General features: G+C 37.5%; 2 protein-coding genes across 7 annotated transcripts; both read right to left on the bottom strand.

The window, feature by feature from the left end:
- Positions 1-17: 17 nt before the first annotated feature.
- On the bottom strand, positions 18-6022 carry LOC117629930 (OVARIAN TUMOR DOMAIN-containing deubiquitinating enzyme 12). Of its 5 annotated transcripts, none has more exons than XM_034362604.1 (12): positions 5859-6022; positions 3995-4328; positions 3775-3893; positions 3313-3386; positions 3127-3181; positions 2890-2964; positions 2705-2778; positions 2569-2617; positions 2405-2489; positions 2008-2064; positions 1339-1546; positions 18-1188 (listed from the first exon to the last, which is right to left on the bottom strand). In XM_034362604.1, the coding sequence occupies exons 2-11, from the start codon at positions 4323-4325 to the stop codon at positions 1485-1487; spliced, it is 981 nt and encodes a 326-aa protein (XP_034218495.1). In that variant the 5' UTR covers positions 4326-4328; positions 5859-6022; the 3' UTR covers positions 18-1188; positions 1339-1484. The 5 variants fall into 5 exon arrangements, with proteins under 5 accessions (XP_034218495.1, XP_034218493.1, XP_034218492.1 ...); XM_034362602.1 differs by having other exon boundaries at positions 3995-4418; XM_034362601.1 differs by having other exon boundaries at positions 3995-4429.
- Positions 6023-9177: 3155 nt separating this feature from the next.
- LOC117630891 (serine/threonine-protein kinase PCRK1-like) lies at positions 9178-13531 on the bottom strand. Of its 2 annotated transcripts, none has more exons than XM_034363733.1 (5): positions 13186-13531; positions 12141-12546; positions 11402-11659; positions 11045-11167; positions 9178-10300 (listed from the first exon to the last, which is right to left on the bottom strand). In XM_034363733.1, exons 2-5 carry the CDS (start codon positions 12495-12497, stop codon positions 9662-9664), a joined length of 1377 nt encoding a protein of 458 aa, XP_034219624.1. In that variant the 5' UTR covers positions 12498-12546; positions 13186-13531; the 3' UTR covers positions 9178-9661. The 2 variants fall into 2 exon arrangements, with proteins under 2 accessions (XP_034219624.1, XP_034219623.1); XM_034363732.1 differs by having other exon boundaries at positions 12141-12558.
- Between the last annotated feature and the right edge of the window lie 4409 nt (positions 13532-17940).

The raw sequence follows: 17940 nt of genomic DNA on the forward strand, positions 1-17940 counted from the left end.
GTAATTTATAAAATTCATTGAAGCAAGCTGAGAGCTGTATGTCTCAGTCTAATCCTGTAAACCAACCTCAGGGATGATAAGAAACCAAAAAGCAGAAAATCTATGTTCTTGTGCTGTTGCCAAGAAAGCAGTGAAGCGCTTTTATTCTAAGCTACAATGAAACCTGAACTGTTGGCTTGGTTGCCATTGAAACCAGAAGCAAATGGTTGATAAATCTTTTGAGCTGTTCCTAATACTCTGCATTGCCCTGTATTCAAATGTGCACTTCAACGGCCAAGCAAGTATACCACCACTCTGCACTGAAACGTATACTTCACCAATGGCCAAGAAGCAAGTGCATGATTTATTATGAAGCACAAAAATGACATAATCAATGGCAGAGCTTTCCGATTTAGTTGGAAGTCACCAGCGGCAATTCATTTAAGATTTGTAGAATTTTATTCTACAATCACACGTTTAAACAGGGAAACTAAGAGCATGAAATTGTACAAATGAGGGTACGATTATTAATAAAAGCAGAGTATCATTGGATACAAAGAACCGTATATGTGGCTTTAGCAATAGATTGATTCAACAGGAATTACTTTGGTCCAATCAAATCCCACTTCTGCTATGGTAAGCAAAACATTCAGAAAACAATCCATACAAAGAAAAGTTATTCATCAACCAGTTTCAAGGATAGCCTAAAACAATTTGTATCCTTCGAATCTCTGTATGCGTACTCAAGCAAGTGCATATATTTCACTATTGACCAAACAAACGAATCAACTGTACGAGATAAATGACTGAAAGGTTATCAAAACCTTAGTTCCCATCTCTATATCTCCAACAAAAATCCTGAATTTAACCATATACTATATCTCAATATACAGCGCTACAATATTTCCGCAAAATTATCGTGCTTTCCGTTTATGACACCTGCCAATTATACACAATTTTTGCATAGACCATGAAGCATATATTTCACTTTTGTGTTCCTATAAAAGCATACGTGTACTATGGAATGCTTTCCATGATACTAATGCATTCATTTCGAGTATCTTTTTTTTTTTTTGGGAAAGAATTCATTTCAATTATTTGAAATATCTTTGTACATTCCAAATCTATTGAACCGACCAAGCTACACGTGAAGAAAACAATAAGCTGAAGGCCGAGGAAGATTCAATGAAACCCTTTCAACTCTGTTTTCTGAAAATGTATAAATTCATAATCATATTGTAACTGGTTTGTTCCAAAAATATCAGATGGTACTAGCATGCGACTACAAAATTCACACATGCAAGCAACCAAAATAATAGAAATTTAGAAATGAAAAAATGGAAAAAGAAACTAACTTACTCTTACAATGAGATAATCCAGCCTGGACGAACATTGGAAGTGCAAAAATATGAGATCTGAGCAGGTCCTGAACCACGAATCTACATGGTTTAAGCAACATCAGCAACAACAGGAGGAGAAATGTGCCTAATGCCATCCAAACATTCCTAATGTTTATTCCCAAATATCCGCCACTTTTTCTTCTTTTTGTACTCACTTGAGGGCGACCCTGAAATAAAACCAAAACCATAAGTCATGCGTTACATTTAGAGGGATAATGTAAAATCCTAAAGCATGCATGATGGCATTAGCGTCAGACAACTAAACCTATCCAGACTTAGATATATAACAAGTCAATATAGAAAGGGCTAGTGGAAGCTAGTTGCATCTGATTGCCCACAAAAGATTCTTTACAGAAAATCACACTTGAAAGTTCTCAGATAGGATAAAGAGCCTATTATGGTGTTGCGACTTCCCCCTCCCCATCTTATAGTTGGTATTACACATACACACCCCAAAGGAAAGGAGACTGTCAGTTAATGTTCAGTCAAAGACTGTTGGCTAATGATACAGTGTTATTGCTCCAACTGGTTGAGTTCAGCTGAACAAGTTATCCAAAATCCAAGTTTCATTTTACTCCTTATCCCTTTGCATTTTACAGATGTACATGAAGAAGATAAAAACAATTACCTCCTTGAGGATAAATTGAGTTGTAATGCACCTCTGCCCAGAAACTCAAATAAATAACTGCACAAGACATAAGAGCTTTCTGTAAAGCTTAATGGACGACAGATAACTAATATTTAAGGATATCACAATAATTTTTAATTGTTTAGCAAAAATTCCATGGGATCTGTTCGTCAGAAGTATATGATTAGGCTAACGCGTGGATTCAATGAGACAGTAATAAATTTGCTCGTTGTAAGAGAAATGGATTTAGAAACAAGACAATAACATGTGGAATATGGAAATCTGAATCAATAACAGATCTAGAAACTATATCACATTTTAACATACAGATAACTGATTACTTCATAAATCCAACTGTCTATGCCCACAACAAAAACTAAGATCGCAACGAGCTTACCTTGTTTTGAAGTTTGGATATTAGGAAGAATCTCTATGCAACAGTTATCCTTAAAAGAAGTCAAGACAAAAATTTTCACCCCGTACTGCAAAAAATTACTCACAAGAATCAGTCATTATATTAATTACTCACAAGTATCAGTCATTGTAAAAGATCTTTCATACCGAATCAGCAGCTGCCTGCAATGAAACATGGTCACCCCACTCACCATTCCTGGTTTCATTCAGATTGATGGTTATTAATTTAGCCCAAAAGATTAATGACAGGAAAACAAGGAAACACTATGAGTTCGATTAATACGTGGACATCTTCTCCAAATAGTCATCATATGCCATGGGAACATATCCCTCGTAAATCTCCGGATGAGACTTCAGCTGGTAACAGTAAACCATCAAAGGATAAAACAGAATCCATGGAAGATACAAAATTTCATGGTCCTAAAGTTCAGTTGAACGAATTAGTAGAATATTTCCAAGAGAGCAAACCTGATTTACGACTTGGCTTCTCACATACTTGTGGTGGTCAGGTGTGTGATACAATTGGTCTGATAAAGCATGGAACTGGAAAATTAAAGCAAAACATGAGATAAACATGTGTAACCCTGAAAGATGCTAAGATCAATATACAGGAATAAAAATAAAACTGATAGGTCCAAATGAGAGCTACAAACGTGCTTTAAGGAAATAAACAACAGAAACAGACAAAGGTACAGCATGACTAACCTGGCAGTTTCCATCTCCTTCAACCTTGCATTCAAGGAAGCCAAATATCTGCAGTCTACATTAAAAACGCAAGAAAATATTACAACAACAAAAAAAAGGACAAAACAAATAAAATGGATTCTACTAACTAGGCATTATTGAAATACATACTACTATATTTATAGAAAGGAAAAGGGCAGGTATTACCTGTCAAGTAGCCTTTGATGATCTGAAGTCGCTTCATCAAATGAAGGAATTTCTCCATTAATTCTAGGAATATGCTAAACCATATGAAGGACAAAGTTAATACTGGTGTCGACATTTGCAAATCACGCCATATGTTGGCAGAAAAGTAGCAATCCAAATATACAATTAGTACTCATGAATTTGCAAAATGTATAAGTTTCTTTTGGGTAGGGGTGGCGGGGGAGTGGGCAGGTGGGAGGAAATTCACATGATCAACCAAAATGCTATTGAAATATCTACGTAAATTCCCATGTACATTCCCTTCTCAACATCAGATTGTCAGCTAAACTTTATAAATTGATATAGAATGGCTAACATTTCCTAAAAGGCCAATGATGACTCTTTAAAACTGTTTAATAACAAAAACATGATGAAGCATTTGAGATTACAACATGGTGAAAAATCTGGACAGCATAAACTTACAGGAACGGGATTCAAGCTCCAGTCTACTTCACCATCAAGTGCACATTCATCAGTTAGCTCCAAATGATTACCAGGGCTAGAACATAAACTAGAAGCTTCTTCCTGGCCATAATCATGGTCTGCATGGTGCCAAAAAAAAAAGGCCTATGAAGATAACTACATGACATAGGTTACCTTAATATGTATGAAAAGAAGGCACAGGCAGCAGGTTTCCAGATACCTGAACAATAATTCCTTGTAGATACACCATGCCACTCATCTGCAAGAACGGATGCTTGTGCTTGCGCTTCTCCTGCATGTGGGTATTCAGAGGCTTCTGTTACAGATAGTCCTGAAAATTCCTCTTGAAGAGTTCGTGCAATGATCTCATCATTCTCCACATGGTTTGATTCTGTATCATAATGACTTCTGAAATACTCTTCATGGTAGATATCATTAGCATTGTGTTGTATCATGTCACCGTAGTAGTATGAAGAATTATAAACTGGATCACCATCAAGTAGACGAAGACCCCACTGAATAATATCTGAATCATGCTCATGGGAAGCCATCTCCTTAAAAATGCATATGTCGAATAAGAAAGCTTAATCTTCTTCTAAGAGCAATGACGGAATCCCCAAGAAGTGCAAGTAATAGAGTAATCTCTGCCCAAAAGCTACCAAGTATGTTTTAAAAAAATTAAAAAACCTCCAATGCTTTGAGGTTCTTTAACCACAACTTTAATTTAAATTACAATATCCATCAGCGCAAATCTAAATTAAATCACAGCAAGAAATAATTTTATTAAATTAAGTTTAGTGCTACCAATTTTAACATAAATCCTTATTATAATAAAGCAGTTGACTTTTTCAAATAATACTGGACAAGTATACAATAGAAGATTTAGCTGCAATTGATTGGACATCTAACAGAGGATATAATAAACATATTTGTGAAAATGATGCCTGCTGTGTGATCATAATTACAAACTTTGCTAAGTTCCAAGTATGTTTATTATTAACTTTAATAAACAGTCCCATGTATACTAAAATTGTGCTGAGATCAGCAAAAGACTTCAACCCACCGTCAAAAAACAGGGAAAAAAACAGATAATTGCTGGTCTAGAATGACCGGCTGGAGACTTTGATTATCCTCAAAACATCATAAAGTGACAGACAAACCTGTTAACCTAACAACGCGTGCTCACACATACTCAGTATTTCTGAATAAAATATCGCACAGAGAGATAACGACCTAAAGCAGCCTACTTTCCCAATATTAAACTAGCTGCATGACAACAAACACATAACTCCCGGCAAAGAAATAAGGATCAACGTTAACTCGGAGAGCTAAAAACACCTAGTGCTTAACCTTTTACCTCACATGTTTAGGGGAAAAAATCCAAAAAATGAAGTAAACTTTAACTAGCACAACATTTAATCTTTACTTCAAATAAAATTTCATAGGATCCTTGATATACATACGAAAACTAAAAGATCGACTTTGCAAACAAAGAAATTTATTTAAATAATATCCAAAACAAACTACAATTACTCTCCATAACATTCATATTACTATATATTCAACCCAACATCAGATTTTGCTTGATGAGTTCAAGACTAGACCTATATCTATTTTTATTTATAAGAAACTAGATCTATATCTTTTATTTTCTTTCTCCAATCTAAACGAAATCGGTTCACCCCACAAGAACACAACAAACCATCTGAACAACACAACTGCTACATGCATATCCTTTATCAAAATCATAATATTAAAAACCACACCGCCTTGAACTACACCACTCTCCATGCTATTCATCATCAACATACTCTCTCTCTGTCTCTCTCAACACAACACAAATCAAACAAGCACCAAAACAGAACACCAAAACTACCCAGAAAACAAATAGTCCCAACTAAAACGACAACAAAAATCTCAATCTCAATCAGCAATAAAATCCCACATAATAATCCACAAAAAGAAAAACCCCAATTATAAATAAATAAATAAAGGAACACTAAACAATTTCTTCACCAATCAATATAACAATCCAACAAGATAACAGAGTTTAAAACAGCAAAATCATTAGATTAAGAACTCACCCAATCAGCTTTCGACTTAGAGCCAATAAAAGAGCTTTGAAAGCTGTCGTTTGCAAAAGGAAAACTTAGGGTGAAAGGTAGAGAGAGTTGAGTTGGAAACAAGGCCCTTCTTATTAATAGGACGGTACGAATGCATTGGCTGACGATGAAGCATTGAAAAATTGAGCAGAAAATGGAAATGGGGTGAAAGTGCACCCCATTATATACAGTTTGCCAGGCTGTTAAAGGTCGAGCAACTTTTTCATCGTACGGATGCTACGGATACTACATTTTCTTAAGTAGACGTTGGACGGTTGTGATTTAAGCGACAATTTCTTGAACGGTTTCTGATTGCCTCCGTCCAAAAAATTGACTAAATTATGATTTTAGTCGTTATATTTGAGCGAAGTTTTTTTTAAATTTTTGGTTTTAACAATTTTACCTTTCTTCCAATTCGATAATATTTGTTAGTTTGGTCAGAGAGTTCGTCCTCTTGCATCAAGTTCGATTCCCTCTCAACATAGGTGGAGTAAAAGTTTTACACAACTCTTACTTTTTACATGCTAGTTTCTTAAAAATATTGACGGAATTATAAAATTATCTTAGAATTATGATAAGTAATGAACTACAAGTGAAAATTGAGAAAGTTGAAACTACATATAATCAAGCAGAATTTCCGCTTACATTATAGTGACAAAAATCGTAATTTAATTGGCGACAAAATTGTAAATTGTAACTCAAAATTTAAAGTAATTGTTCTTGTATCCAAAGTCATGTCATGTCATGTGTTCGATTTTTGTATCCCCCAATGTCCACCATTCAAAACAAAAAAATTCATAATTCGGCAGGATATTAATGTTCTTATGTGATAGGTGATAGGTTGGCATGACGTTGATCGCCCTTCTATGAGGAGATGGAAAATGGACGGTTGAGATTGGACTGAATTGAATGTTTGGTAGATCGAACGGATGTGATTGAAGGGCTTTGGTACAAATTTGGCTGCTGTCTTCTCAAGCCAGAAGGTCCATGATTCCATATGGGGTTGCTCTGCTTATATGAAAAAAGAGAGGAGAAAAGGTCCACACATGGGGGCCGATGGCGACGTGTCACAGTCGTAGTGGTTATAATTAATAATTTATTTTTAATATTAAAATTTCGGAGTGATACAAACGTTAATGTTATCGAAATTCATCAAATATTATTAGTAGTACTAGTAAAAGGGTAACAATGACACGTCCATGGCACTAGCAAGCACCAAGGATTCTCTCATTAAATTGTTGAATAAAATTGTCAAGCTAATGAACTGTTTCACATGCAAAGTATTCATTAATGTAGTGATTTGGAATAATCACTTTTTCATAGAATGTCATGAATTTGAGTTTTAGTATTCGTATAGTGTGTGTGAATTTATATACTATCACCTCTCTCAATACAAAATATTCTATAAATAAATAAATTTTTTTTGCACATGCATGTGCAAACAGTGTGCAAGTTGTAAGTTGCCCTTATAATAATAATAGTAATAGTTTGATCCGATTAAATCGAAGTATGATGTCATACTATGTTGATGTCTTTTAAAATGTTTAGGCTTAACTACATGTAAACACTCTCTTGGTTGAAAATGGTACTAGACAAAACTCGGATGTTTTTTCCCCTCAATTTTAACATTCCCGGTTTCGTCATATTTTGAGAGAGGCTATCATAGACTGATCATTGGCGCACTAGTTGATGTTATTAAAGATGTATTGTTGAGAACAATGATGAGAGTATCTCACATTTGATTGAGGAAAGTTTAGCTTAAGAACGAATCTCTTCACTCATAACTAATTGGCCTCGGATTAAATATTCACGTTTCAATTACTCATGTAGCACATGCTCTCACGACACTTAATAATAATTATCCCCATATACAATATAGAACATTTTTGCGTTTTGTTTTTGCTTCACCAATTGACTAAAGGGTCATAAACCAGAGGAAGAAGCTCAAGCTGATTAATCTAAAAAGAACTACACTGATTAGCTTTTTAACCCTACTTCAAAGTTGAAAAGTGCTTGGTTGGTACTATGGTATTGGTCGGCAATTCTGCCTTTGCGCTTTTTCTTAACTTTCGGTTGAACTTTTTACGCCAAAAAGAAGAATCAATAACAACTTTTATAACTTATAGATGTCTATGAAAACTTTTGTTGCCAACCAACCAACCAAGTAAAATCTCTTTTTGGCTTTTAAGCTTCTTCACATATTCAGATTCAGAATTTTGAAAGTCAGTTTGCCAAACGACTTTTCTTCAAGCTTCTTTGGAAAATATTGTAAATTACATTGAGTTGATGTATTAAACCAAATATGCATAATTCAAAAAAAAAATTTCTTCCAAATATTACTTCTCAGTCAACACAAATTCACCTCACATATTTAATGTATTGTCTAATTGTTTGTTCAAAAAAAATAAAACAAGACCCTACATGTCATAGGGATAGCACTATTTTGCTATCTCTATCTAATTACATTCCGTCATATGAAATTTTTATCACGCATAACATAACATGAATAATTTAACCCCGTAACATACAAGTTTTTCTCCTATTTCTGCCACCCTTTTCTTCTCTTTCTCATATTTTATTTGTCATTATTGATTTACCTGTGACATGCAAAAGCTAATAATCTACGTGGCTGTTGGCTTATAAGCATGGCTTTTCCAAAATAAACCCCACGCACATAGAGTAGCACGCAGCACGCAGCACGCTAAATAGACTGTCGTTTTATGCTGCTCCCTTAGTTTATAGAATCGTAGGCATCACAAACTCAAGTTGATGATATTATAACTTCCGTATCTGATAATATTTTTTGTTTTTTTGCTTTGATTTCTATGTGTGATCTTGAGCAAGCCAAATTTTTTATGCTCTTTTGTACCATTCAAGTTGACATGGTGTCATCTACTTCTGGATTTATCCATACGCATTGCCTTTGGGTACACGTAACAAACAAATGAAAGGTCCAAACGTATATCAATAATTGAATGATTAGGTTTATGATTCAATCGTTTTATAGCCCCAAGTTTGTCTTTTTAGTTAAATAAAAAACACTTAACTTAAGATTAGGGGTCCTCAGGAATATTTATGAACAAGTTGAGTAACATGATTTTTTTCTCAAAAACAACATATTACAATTCTATAATTATTCTACTTTTCCGAATGATTTCCATAATATATATATAAATTCTTCTATGTGGACGTCCGGATATATATATATCTGATTTAGTAAAAGCTGTATAGATGTCTCAAAGTTCAAATCCTCGTCCAAGCAAAAATATCATCCAATGATTTTCATAATTAAATACTCAAATGTGTAAAAGCTTCCACCGCTTAAGCGCATTCTAAAAATTAAAGAATGCAAAGTTAAAGATAAGAGGTTTAACAACACAGTTGACAGTACTGATTACAAAGATTTACTAATGAAACTCAATATCTCATACATAGGCTTCTCCGGGTACCAAAAGAACCAAGTTGTCCCTCCATGACAGAGGCCACTACAATTAGCATCTGCTCTGAAGCTTCTTGTAAACAGGACTCACAACTTTGAAATGGAGAGAAATCCGTCGTTTATCTGTTACATTCTTGTTTAATGTCTCTAAAACTTTCCACACAAGATTGAAAATTTGGGCAGATTTATACATATTGCATAGAAGAATTGGAAAGTGAGGGGGATGGTATTTACAAATTAAGTTATTTATGCAGAAGTTTTTCAGTGTTTTCCATGTCAAACCATAATTTACGCTTCAGATAAGCCCAACAACCACTATGACCAGTTTGCTAAAATGTACTTACAATCAGCATGTCCTCAAAAGTTTCGGTGTCCACACGCGAGACAACCAGCCAGTTTCTCCTCTCCTTAAATCCGCATTTCTTCTCTTGTTCACTGTTTCAACATCCCGGGAAGTTTGTATCGGTGCCAAATTCTTCAGGGGCAGTTGTGGACTTGCTGTTCCTGTTGGTGCCTCCATATTTTTCCTTTGGCTTGATGGCGCCTCCCTAATTTTCTTTTGGCTTGATGGTACCTCTCTAATTTTCTTTTGGCCTGACGATACGTCCCTAATTTTATTTTGGCCTGATGGTGGAGCCTCTATAATTTGATTTACCATTTCCAATACCTCACTCATCTTTGGACGATTCTTGGGGAGTCTGACCAAGCATCTGTTGGCTACAATTGCAAGCTTTTGAACTGACTTGAGGGGGTATTTAGCTTCAAGCCTGGGGTCTATTATTAGGCGGAACTTCTTCAAGTCGGAAAGGTATGGCTTCACCCATTCTAAGAGCTTCTGCTCACTCTTAGGGCGGTTTCGATCTAGAGGACGCCTACCTGTGATGAGTTCATAAAGGAAGACCCCATAGCTCCACACGTCATTCTTAGCTGTTAGACGTCCGGTCTGGATATACTCTGGTGCTGCGTATCCCATGGTTCCAACAACCTGATGAAAAATCACTAGTCATGTAAGTGCAAGAGTGTAGTACATAGCTGGACCATTATAAACCGTTACTGCATTACTCTTTCATCTATGGTGAAAAAAGGCTAAAGAATTGGGTATCCAAACAAGATAAAAGCAGTCATAACTATAGGGCCTAGGCTCTGCCAAGCTGTCCATTTTACTTGAAATGAGCTTGTTTTCTTCCCACCAAAACTCCAAGGATGAATCAAGACATCCTAAAATTTAAGTAGAAGTAGCCAATAAATGCAAGACCTATCCACTTAAAGGGAAAACTAATCAGATGCAGGCCTAAGCAATAATTAAATTATGAAAGAAATTCAATGTGCTCATATTACAATTACTATTAGAGACAACTCCACTCATCTTTATCTAAAGTAAACACAATAGGCTAATTCAATATCCATAGAGCATCCAAATGTCTAGCAAAGTAATAATTTCCATTCATCAGATCCACGGTGACTAAATTTCACATTAAACACTTTCACTGATAGCTCAGCCATTGCAATATTAAACAATACAAATCTATTAACTTTACCGACACTTTCTCAATGTGGATACTCTTGATTATACTAATCAACTTGTTTCAGATGTAGATATCTTGCTTTAATAAGATCATAAACAATGAACCAAAAACTAAGAAAACAAGCTTCAAGACTAAAAGTTGATACTGGTTCATGCAATAGATGGAAGTATAAATAATTAGATCATTTTGTATGATGATCATACCGCTGTTGAGACGTGGGTTAATCCTTCTGAAGGGCCCAACCTAGCCATTCCAAAGTCTGACAGCTTTGCATTCCACTGCTCATCCAGAAGGATATTCGAAGATTTAAAATCCCTGAAAATGATCTAGACAAAAAAAAATAAAGAAAAATGTCAGTTTGATAAGTTGTATTACTCACAAAACTTAGCCCCTCTCCGCCCCTCTCCCCTCCCTCCCACTCTTTTTATTTTTTAAGGGTTTTGCTTTTGGGTTGGGATTCAAACACTTACGGGCGGCCTCAAACACATTAGAATATCAAATTCATCAAAAGGGACTAACAAACTTACACATATTGAAAAGGAAAACAAATGTTAAAATACCTGAAAATCCATTTCTTCATGTAAATATGCCAGGCCACGAGCAGCATCTTGTGCTATTTTCAATCTCATGGGCCATGGAAGAGGATCTGAACGACTGGATAAATGGTTCTCTACACTTCCATTAGGCATGTATTCATAAATTAGAAGTCTCTGGATTCCTCGCTCATCATCCTCAGCACAGTAGCCCACTAGTTTGACAAGGTTTGGATGCTCAACCACCCCAAGAACATTAACTTCTGTCACCCATTCCTTGTGCCCCTGGTACCAAAAAGGTGGGATCGTAAGTTTACAAGCATACAGTAGATGGATTTCATTTTTTGACATAAATGGAAAATGCATCTTATTAGACTATATATCAGTTGGATCAAAAATCTTCGTGACAAGCATAAAACAAAGTCTATTACTCTTAAGTACAGAAATATGTTGTTAGAAAGAAGCAAGTATTTGTAAACGGTGGAACGAAAGACCCAGTGTGCTAATAATCATCAGAACAAATTAAAAAGCAAATTCCTTGTGTGAATGCATCATTATCATGTGTATATCATTGTGAGCCATTAGGATTTTTTGATTTATTTATCAAACTTAATGAGGAACACTGTACTTCCTTTAGTATAAATCTCGTAATTATCATCCACTAATCTTAATTCATTTGAAGCCAACAAATAAATCACTAAACAGTTTAACATGGGCAATGAAAAAGAATCTGTCTAAAGTTTTGCCAATAGAAAAACAGTCTTGCCTGCAAGCCTCTTTTACTGAGCTGTTTCACCGCAACTTCAAGTTTTTGAGATGGATCTTCTGCACTCTTAATCACCCCTTTATAGACACACCCAAACCCACCTTCTCCAACCATAACAGAGCGGCTGAAGTTCTTCGTGGCAGATTTCAGCTCAGAAACTGTGAATACTCTGAGGTTGCTGGGTCTCTGAGAGAAACTAGGATATTGGTTCCTCCTCATGGACTCTGTGCTCGCATCAGAGATATTCTGGGAATCTAGCTCAGATCCAGATCTCTTCATTTCACCATCAGTAAATGTTGTAATTGTGCTCTTCGGTTCATCCTTTTTTTCTCCAATGTAGAATAAGAAGCACTTCATAGCTCCTAACGTTGTTAAGTGTTATGATCCCTCACCTAAGATTCAGAAGCTGAAGAGAGCCCTAGAATTAGGGAGCCATAATAAGCAACAATTCAAAACCATCAAAAGTCAAGATAAGAAAACACTTCATAATGTAGCAAACACTCAAAATGTCCCTCTCCAATTCTTCAAATGTGACGACTTTTATGACCAACAGATATCACACAAAGCTCAAATTAAAAATTAAAACTTTTTACAACTGCCAGTTTTCCTCCCCAATACAGGTGTTTTGCAAGTGCCCAAGAGGATGTAACAAGTGACCAAGTTTTTCCCTACTCGGTAACTTAATCAAAAGTTAAGGAAAACCCAAATACCTTAACTCAGAAAGTAACTCATGCCTTCCCTTTGTTTTCTGTTTTTCTCCCAAAAATAACCAGCATCAATGAAAAATCAACTGTGTTTTTCATTTTTTGCATAAATCCAACTACTTCTAACAACCCAGATTTCAGATAAGGAAACTAAATATGTTAAACCATCCCTATTTATCATTCTTCATTAGAACCCAAGAAAAATCAAAATCAGAGATATTCTCATTTCATTTACAAGGCCCAAGACAAAAAGTTTCAAACTGGTATATTGCAATCCAACAGAGAAAAAGCAATGATAAAAGATGATAATTGAAATTCTGGGAAAGAAAATAAAAAAGCACCTTGCTTTACTGATCTCAGTCTGATTGCACAAAACTGTGTCCTTGACTCCTAGAGTTCACCAATTCCTAAGTATGAGAGCAGCCCATTTAATTCATTGACACCCCAAATGACCTCTGAAGCTACAGAAAGAACGCGCAGCCCTTGGTTTAAAGTTTTAAGAGAAGCTTCAACACGGCATTTAGAGTCTAGCGGTCAGCTCAAGCTTACCAACCAAAATGCCAAAATCAAAACCCACATTAAATATATATAAATCTACCAATATGGGCAAATCATCTTTCTTTTTTTCTTTGTTTCACAGCTAGTAAATGTAACCCCAAGTGTGAATGGAGGCTTTGAAAATTAGACCAAAAGGACAAGATGGAGAGAGAGAGAGAGAGAGAGAGAGAGAGAGTCCTTATGTGGAAGAATGAGAATGAGTACTGGTCATTGGTCAACAAGTCCTGCACACGAAAACTTTAAACAAGGTTATCCTAGTCTTACATAACATTTGATTTGATTATGGTTTATGGGTTTTTGATGGTGCTGTCTTTGCGTTTAACTGCAACCGTGAACAAATCAAACGTCTCATGCTCTTGCAACTTGCAAGTTGTTACTTGTAACCAAAAAAAAAAAAAAAAGCGTCTCATGTTATCGACAAAGCACGAAACAAGACAAAGAAAGGTCATTCTTCGTCTTGACTTGAGGATAGGGACTGTGCTGGATAGTTTTTCAAGAAGTTGGAAAAAGAAAAAAATAATCCAATAATGTGAACAGGAATATTAGAAATACAAGGGCAATGCACACCCAGAGCATCTCAAGATGAATTTTATAAAGAGATTAAGAATGAATGGTATATTTCATTGATATCTGATTGATACATGGAATAACTATTATATACAAATTGATACTATCTAAATAAGGTAAATATAACAGGATTGATGTAGAGAATCAATCCAGGTTGTCTAGATAAGGTAAATACAATGGGATTAATGTAGAGAATCAATCCAGATTAGCTATGACAGGAAGGCAACAATCAAGGTTGACTTTGATGAGAGATTGCAGATGATTGCGTTGATGATGAGATGATTTCCTTTGATGAAGGTTCCCTTTTACGCCCCCGCAAGACGGTGGTCCCATCGGAGACACCGATCTTGGACCGGAGAAGTTGAAAACGCAGACGCGGAAGTGGTTTGGTGAGGGCGTCGGCAAGTTGGTCAACAGTAGAAACATGTGAAACTTGAAGGAGACCACTATTGACGCGATCCCGGACAAACTGAAAATCAATATCAATATGTTTCATGCGAGAATGGAGAACAGGATTAGCACAGTAGAATGTGGTGCCAATGTTGTCACATGAAATGAGCGGTGGACCGGAAAGGGAAATGCCAAGTTCACGTAACAAGGATTGAATCCATGCAATTTCGGCAGTGGTGGTTAGGGGTGGGCACGGTTCGGTTTGGACCGGTTTTTGCCTCAAATTAGAACCGATCCGATACTATTCATGCGGTTTGGTTCGGTTCGGTTTTAATTAAAAAAATTCAAAAACTGTCCGGTTCGGTTTGAACCGGTTTCCGGTTCCGGTTCCGGTTCGGTTTTGAACCGGATTATAAAAATTATTTTTTAAAATTGTTTTGTAATACAATTCTCAACTGAAATATTATTTTTTTACTTGAAAATTAACAAATTATTCAATTTCATATAATTAATAAATATTAAAGTGAGAAAAGAGAGATATTTTGACATTGAACTTGGATAAATATTAGGTTTTTTTAAAATGAAATTAAAAATATAGCATTAAATATAAATATATATTGAAATTATATATTTTTTTAGTTTCACCGGTTCGGTTCGGCCCGGTTCGGTTTTTGAAGACATGGAACCGGATCCGAATCCGGTCCAAACCGGTCCGGTTCGGTTTTTGACCGGTTTTTGACTTTTTGGTCAACTCGGTTTTTTTCCGGTTTGGTTCGGTGTGGTTCGGCTCGAATTTCCGGTTTGCCGGTTTGAGTGCCCACCCCTAGTGGTGGTAGCAATGGCTCGATATTCAGCTTCAGTGGAAGAGCGGGCTACAGAGCGTTGCTTGCGAGAGCTCCAAGAAATTAGGTTGCCACCAAGATAAACAACATAGGCAGTAGTGGACTTACGGTCATCAAGATTGCTGGCCCAATCGGCATCAGAGAAAGCATAGAGACGATGAGATGAGCGACGAGACAAATGAAGACCAAAGTATAAGGTGCCCTTCAAGTAACGAAGGAGACGCTTGAGGGCTTGCCAGTGAGACTCCGAAGGCTTATGCATGAATTGAGAGAGCTTATTAACGGCAAAGGAGATGTCAGGGCGTGTGAGGTTGAGATACTGAAGACCACCAATGATTTGACGAAATCGAGTAGCATCAGTAGGTGGAGTCCCATCATTGAGCACAAGACTATCAGAAAGAGATAATGGAGTGCTGACCTCCTTGGCACCGTCCATTTTTGCTTTGAGTAGAAGATCACGAATGTAATGGTGTTGCGAGAGAAAGAGACCAGACGTGGTGGGAATAACCTCAACACCAAGGAAGTAATGAAGAGACCCCAAGTCTTTGACAGAGAACCGGCGAGCCAATGTGGCAATGAACTGCATTACAAGAGAAGAATTGTTGCCAGTAACAATAAGATCATCAACATAAACCAAGAAATAAATGACATTTCGACCAAAGGTAGAAATAAATAGGGAGGCATCAGAGGTAGCATTGCGGAAGCCTTGTGAGAGCAAGAAGGAGCTCAATTCCTTGTACCATGCCCGAGGTGCCTGCTTAAGGCCATAAAGAGCCTTTCGGAGTTTACAAACATGAGATGGTAGGTTGGTATCAACAAAACCTGGGGGTTGTGACATATAAACAGTGTCACTAAGTGTGCCATGAAGAAAGGCATTGTTGACATCCAACTGACGAATAGGCCAGCCATTAGACAAGGCAAGATGCAACACAACACGGATGGTGGTGGGCTTGACCACTGGACTAAAAGTTTCGGAGAAATCGACGCCGGGGCGCTGATGAAAACCCTTGGCGACCAAACGGGCCTTGTACCTGTCAATAGTGCCATCTGGGTGTCGTTTGATACGAAATACCCATTTACAACCAATGAGATTCTGAGTAGAGTCAGATGGAACAAGCTCCCAAGTTCCATTGCTAATGAGCGCATTAAACTCAGTAGACATGGCAGCTCGCCAAAAAGGATCTTTAATGGCCTGAGAAACACATGTCGGTTCAACGGATGAGGGTATGGGGTGTTTGGTAGCGACTAAAGCATACCGAGGATTGGGCTTGCTAATACCGGCTTTGGCACGCGTCACCATTTGGTGTTCGGGAACCATGGGTTGTGAGATAGAAGATGGTGGGGGAGGCGATGGGTCAGGGGCTGGGAAGGTAAGAACGAGTCTATTTGGGTTTCTGAGGTAGGTACGGATAGGGGAAGACTGGGGAGGTTGGGTTTCTGGTTCAGTGGGGGTCGGATTGGAAGGGAAATGGGTTGGGGTCATGGTTTGTGAAGGGGTATGAGTAGTAGGAGGTGGGTTAGAGGGGGGTGGGTTTTGTGGCGGAAGTGGAGAGACAGTAGGGGCTGGAGGTGGTATGTGCGCAGGGGGGCAGAGCTGCTCCAAGGCAGAAGCAGAGGACGATGTGGATGGTGCAGTCGGTGAGGAGGTGGTAGCCGATGGTGGTGGCATGGTGGCTGCTTGGAAAGGAATAAGAGTAACAGGAGGAGCAAGAGGAAACCAAGAGGTGGAAGTAGGAGAGGGGACAGAAGAAGTGGAATTATGGGCACTAGCAAGAGGGAAAGAGGACTCATCAAATTGGACATGTCGAGAGATAAAAAGTTTATTGGATGAGAGATCAAGACATTTGTAGGCACTTTGATTGGAGGAGTAACCAAGAAAAAGACACGCGCGGGAACGAGGAAGTAACTTGTTGGAGTTGTAAGGCCGTAGCCATGGAAAACACAAACATCCAAAGGTACGAAGACGTGAGTAATTGGGTTGTTGATGAAAGAGTTGTGTATATGGTGAGACATTTTTAAGGATGGGAGTGGGCATTCGATTTATGAGGTAGACAGCAGTTTGAAAAGCATATGACCAATAGGAAAGAGGTAATGAGGCTTGATGAAGAAGGGTGAGACCGGTTTCGACAACATGACGATGCCGTCGTTCGGCAACACCATTGTGTTGTGGAGTATGTGGTGGTGTGATGAGATGAGAGATGCCAGTGGAAGAGAGAAAGTTTTTGAGTTTGACAAATTCCCCTCCACCATCAGTAAATAAGGTGATGATTTTAGTTTTGAAATAATTTTCAACAAGTGCTTTAAAGGTGGTGAAGGTGGAAAACACATCTGATTTCTTTTTGAGAGGGTATAGCCATGTGTACTTGGTAAAATGATCAACAAAAATAAGATAGTAGGAAAAGCCATCAATGGAAGAATAAGGGGCAGGGCCCCAAACATCACTATAAAGAAGCTCTAACGGGCCATTGCTTTGAAGGGAAGAAGTACCAAATGGGAGCCTATGGCTCTTATTACAATGACATGAATGACAAAGAGACTCGGACAATTTGGAGGACACATGAATGGAAGAGGAACGAAGAACTTGGTGAAGAGTTTTAGAATTGGGGTGACCAAGACGCCGGTGCCACAAGTTTGGGGAGACCACCACACCCACCATGGCCTGAGGTTGACGGAGGGATTGGGAGGACCACTCGTACACATCGTCCTTATTCGGGCCTTGAAGAAGTACCGCCCCAGTGC

The sequence above is a fragment of the Prunus dulcis genome, chromosome 6 (genome assembly GCF_902201215.1).
Source record: "Prunus dulcis chromosome 6, ALMONDv2, whole genome shotgun sequence".
Taxonomy (NCBI): Eukaryota; Viridiplantae; Streptophyta; class Magnoliopsida; order Rosales; family Rosaceae; genus Prunus; species Prunus dulcis.

Excerpts from the sequence above, each read along its gene's own strand:
- LOC117629930 (XM_034362604.1), bottom strand. The coding sequence starts at position 4,325 with ATGGCTTCCCATGAGCATGATTCAGATATTATTCAGTGGGGTCTTCGT. Across the intron at positions 3,894-3,994 it reads TACAAGGAATTATTGTTCAG|ACCATGATTATGGCCAGGAA; the intron begins GTATCTGGAAAC and ends GGCACCATGCAG. Across the intron at positions 1,547-2,007 it reads CTCAATTTATCCTCAAGGAG|GGTCGCCCTCAAGTGAGTAC; the intron begins GTAATTGTTTTT and ends GTTTTATTTCAG.
- LOC117630891 (XM_034363733.1), bottom strand. The coding sequence starts at position 12,497 with ATGAAGTGCTTCTTATTCTACATTGGAGAAAAAAAGGATGAACCGAAG. Across the intron at positions 11,168-11,401 it reads ATGAAGAAATGGATTTTCAG|ATCATTTTCAGGGATTTTAA; the intron begins GTATTTTAACAT and ends TTTTTTGTCTAG. Across the intron at positions 10,301-11,044 it reads TAACCCACGTCTCAACAGCG|GTTGTTGGAACCATGGGATA; the intron begins GTATGATCATCA and ends ATTTTTCATCAG.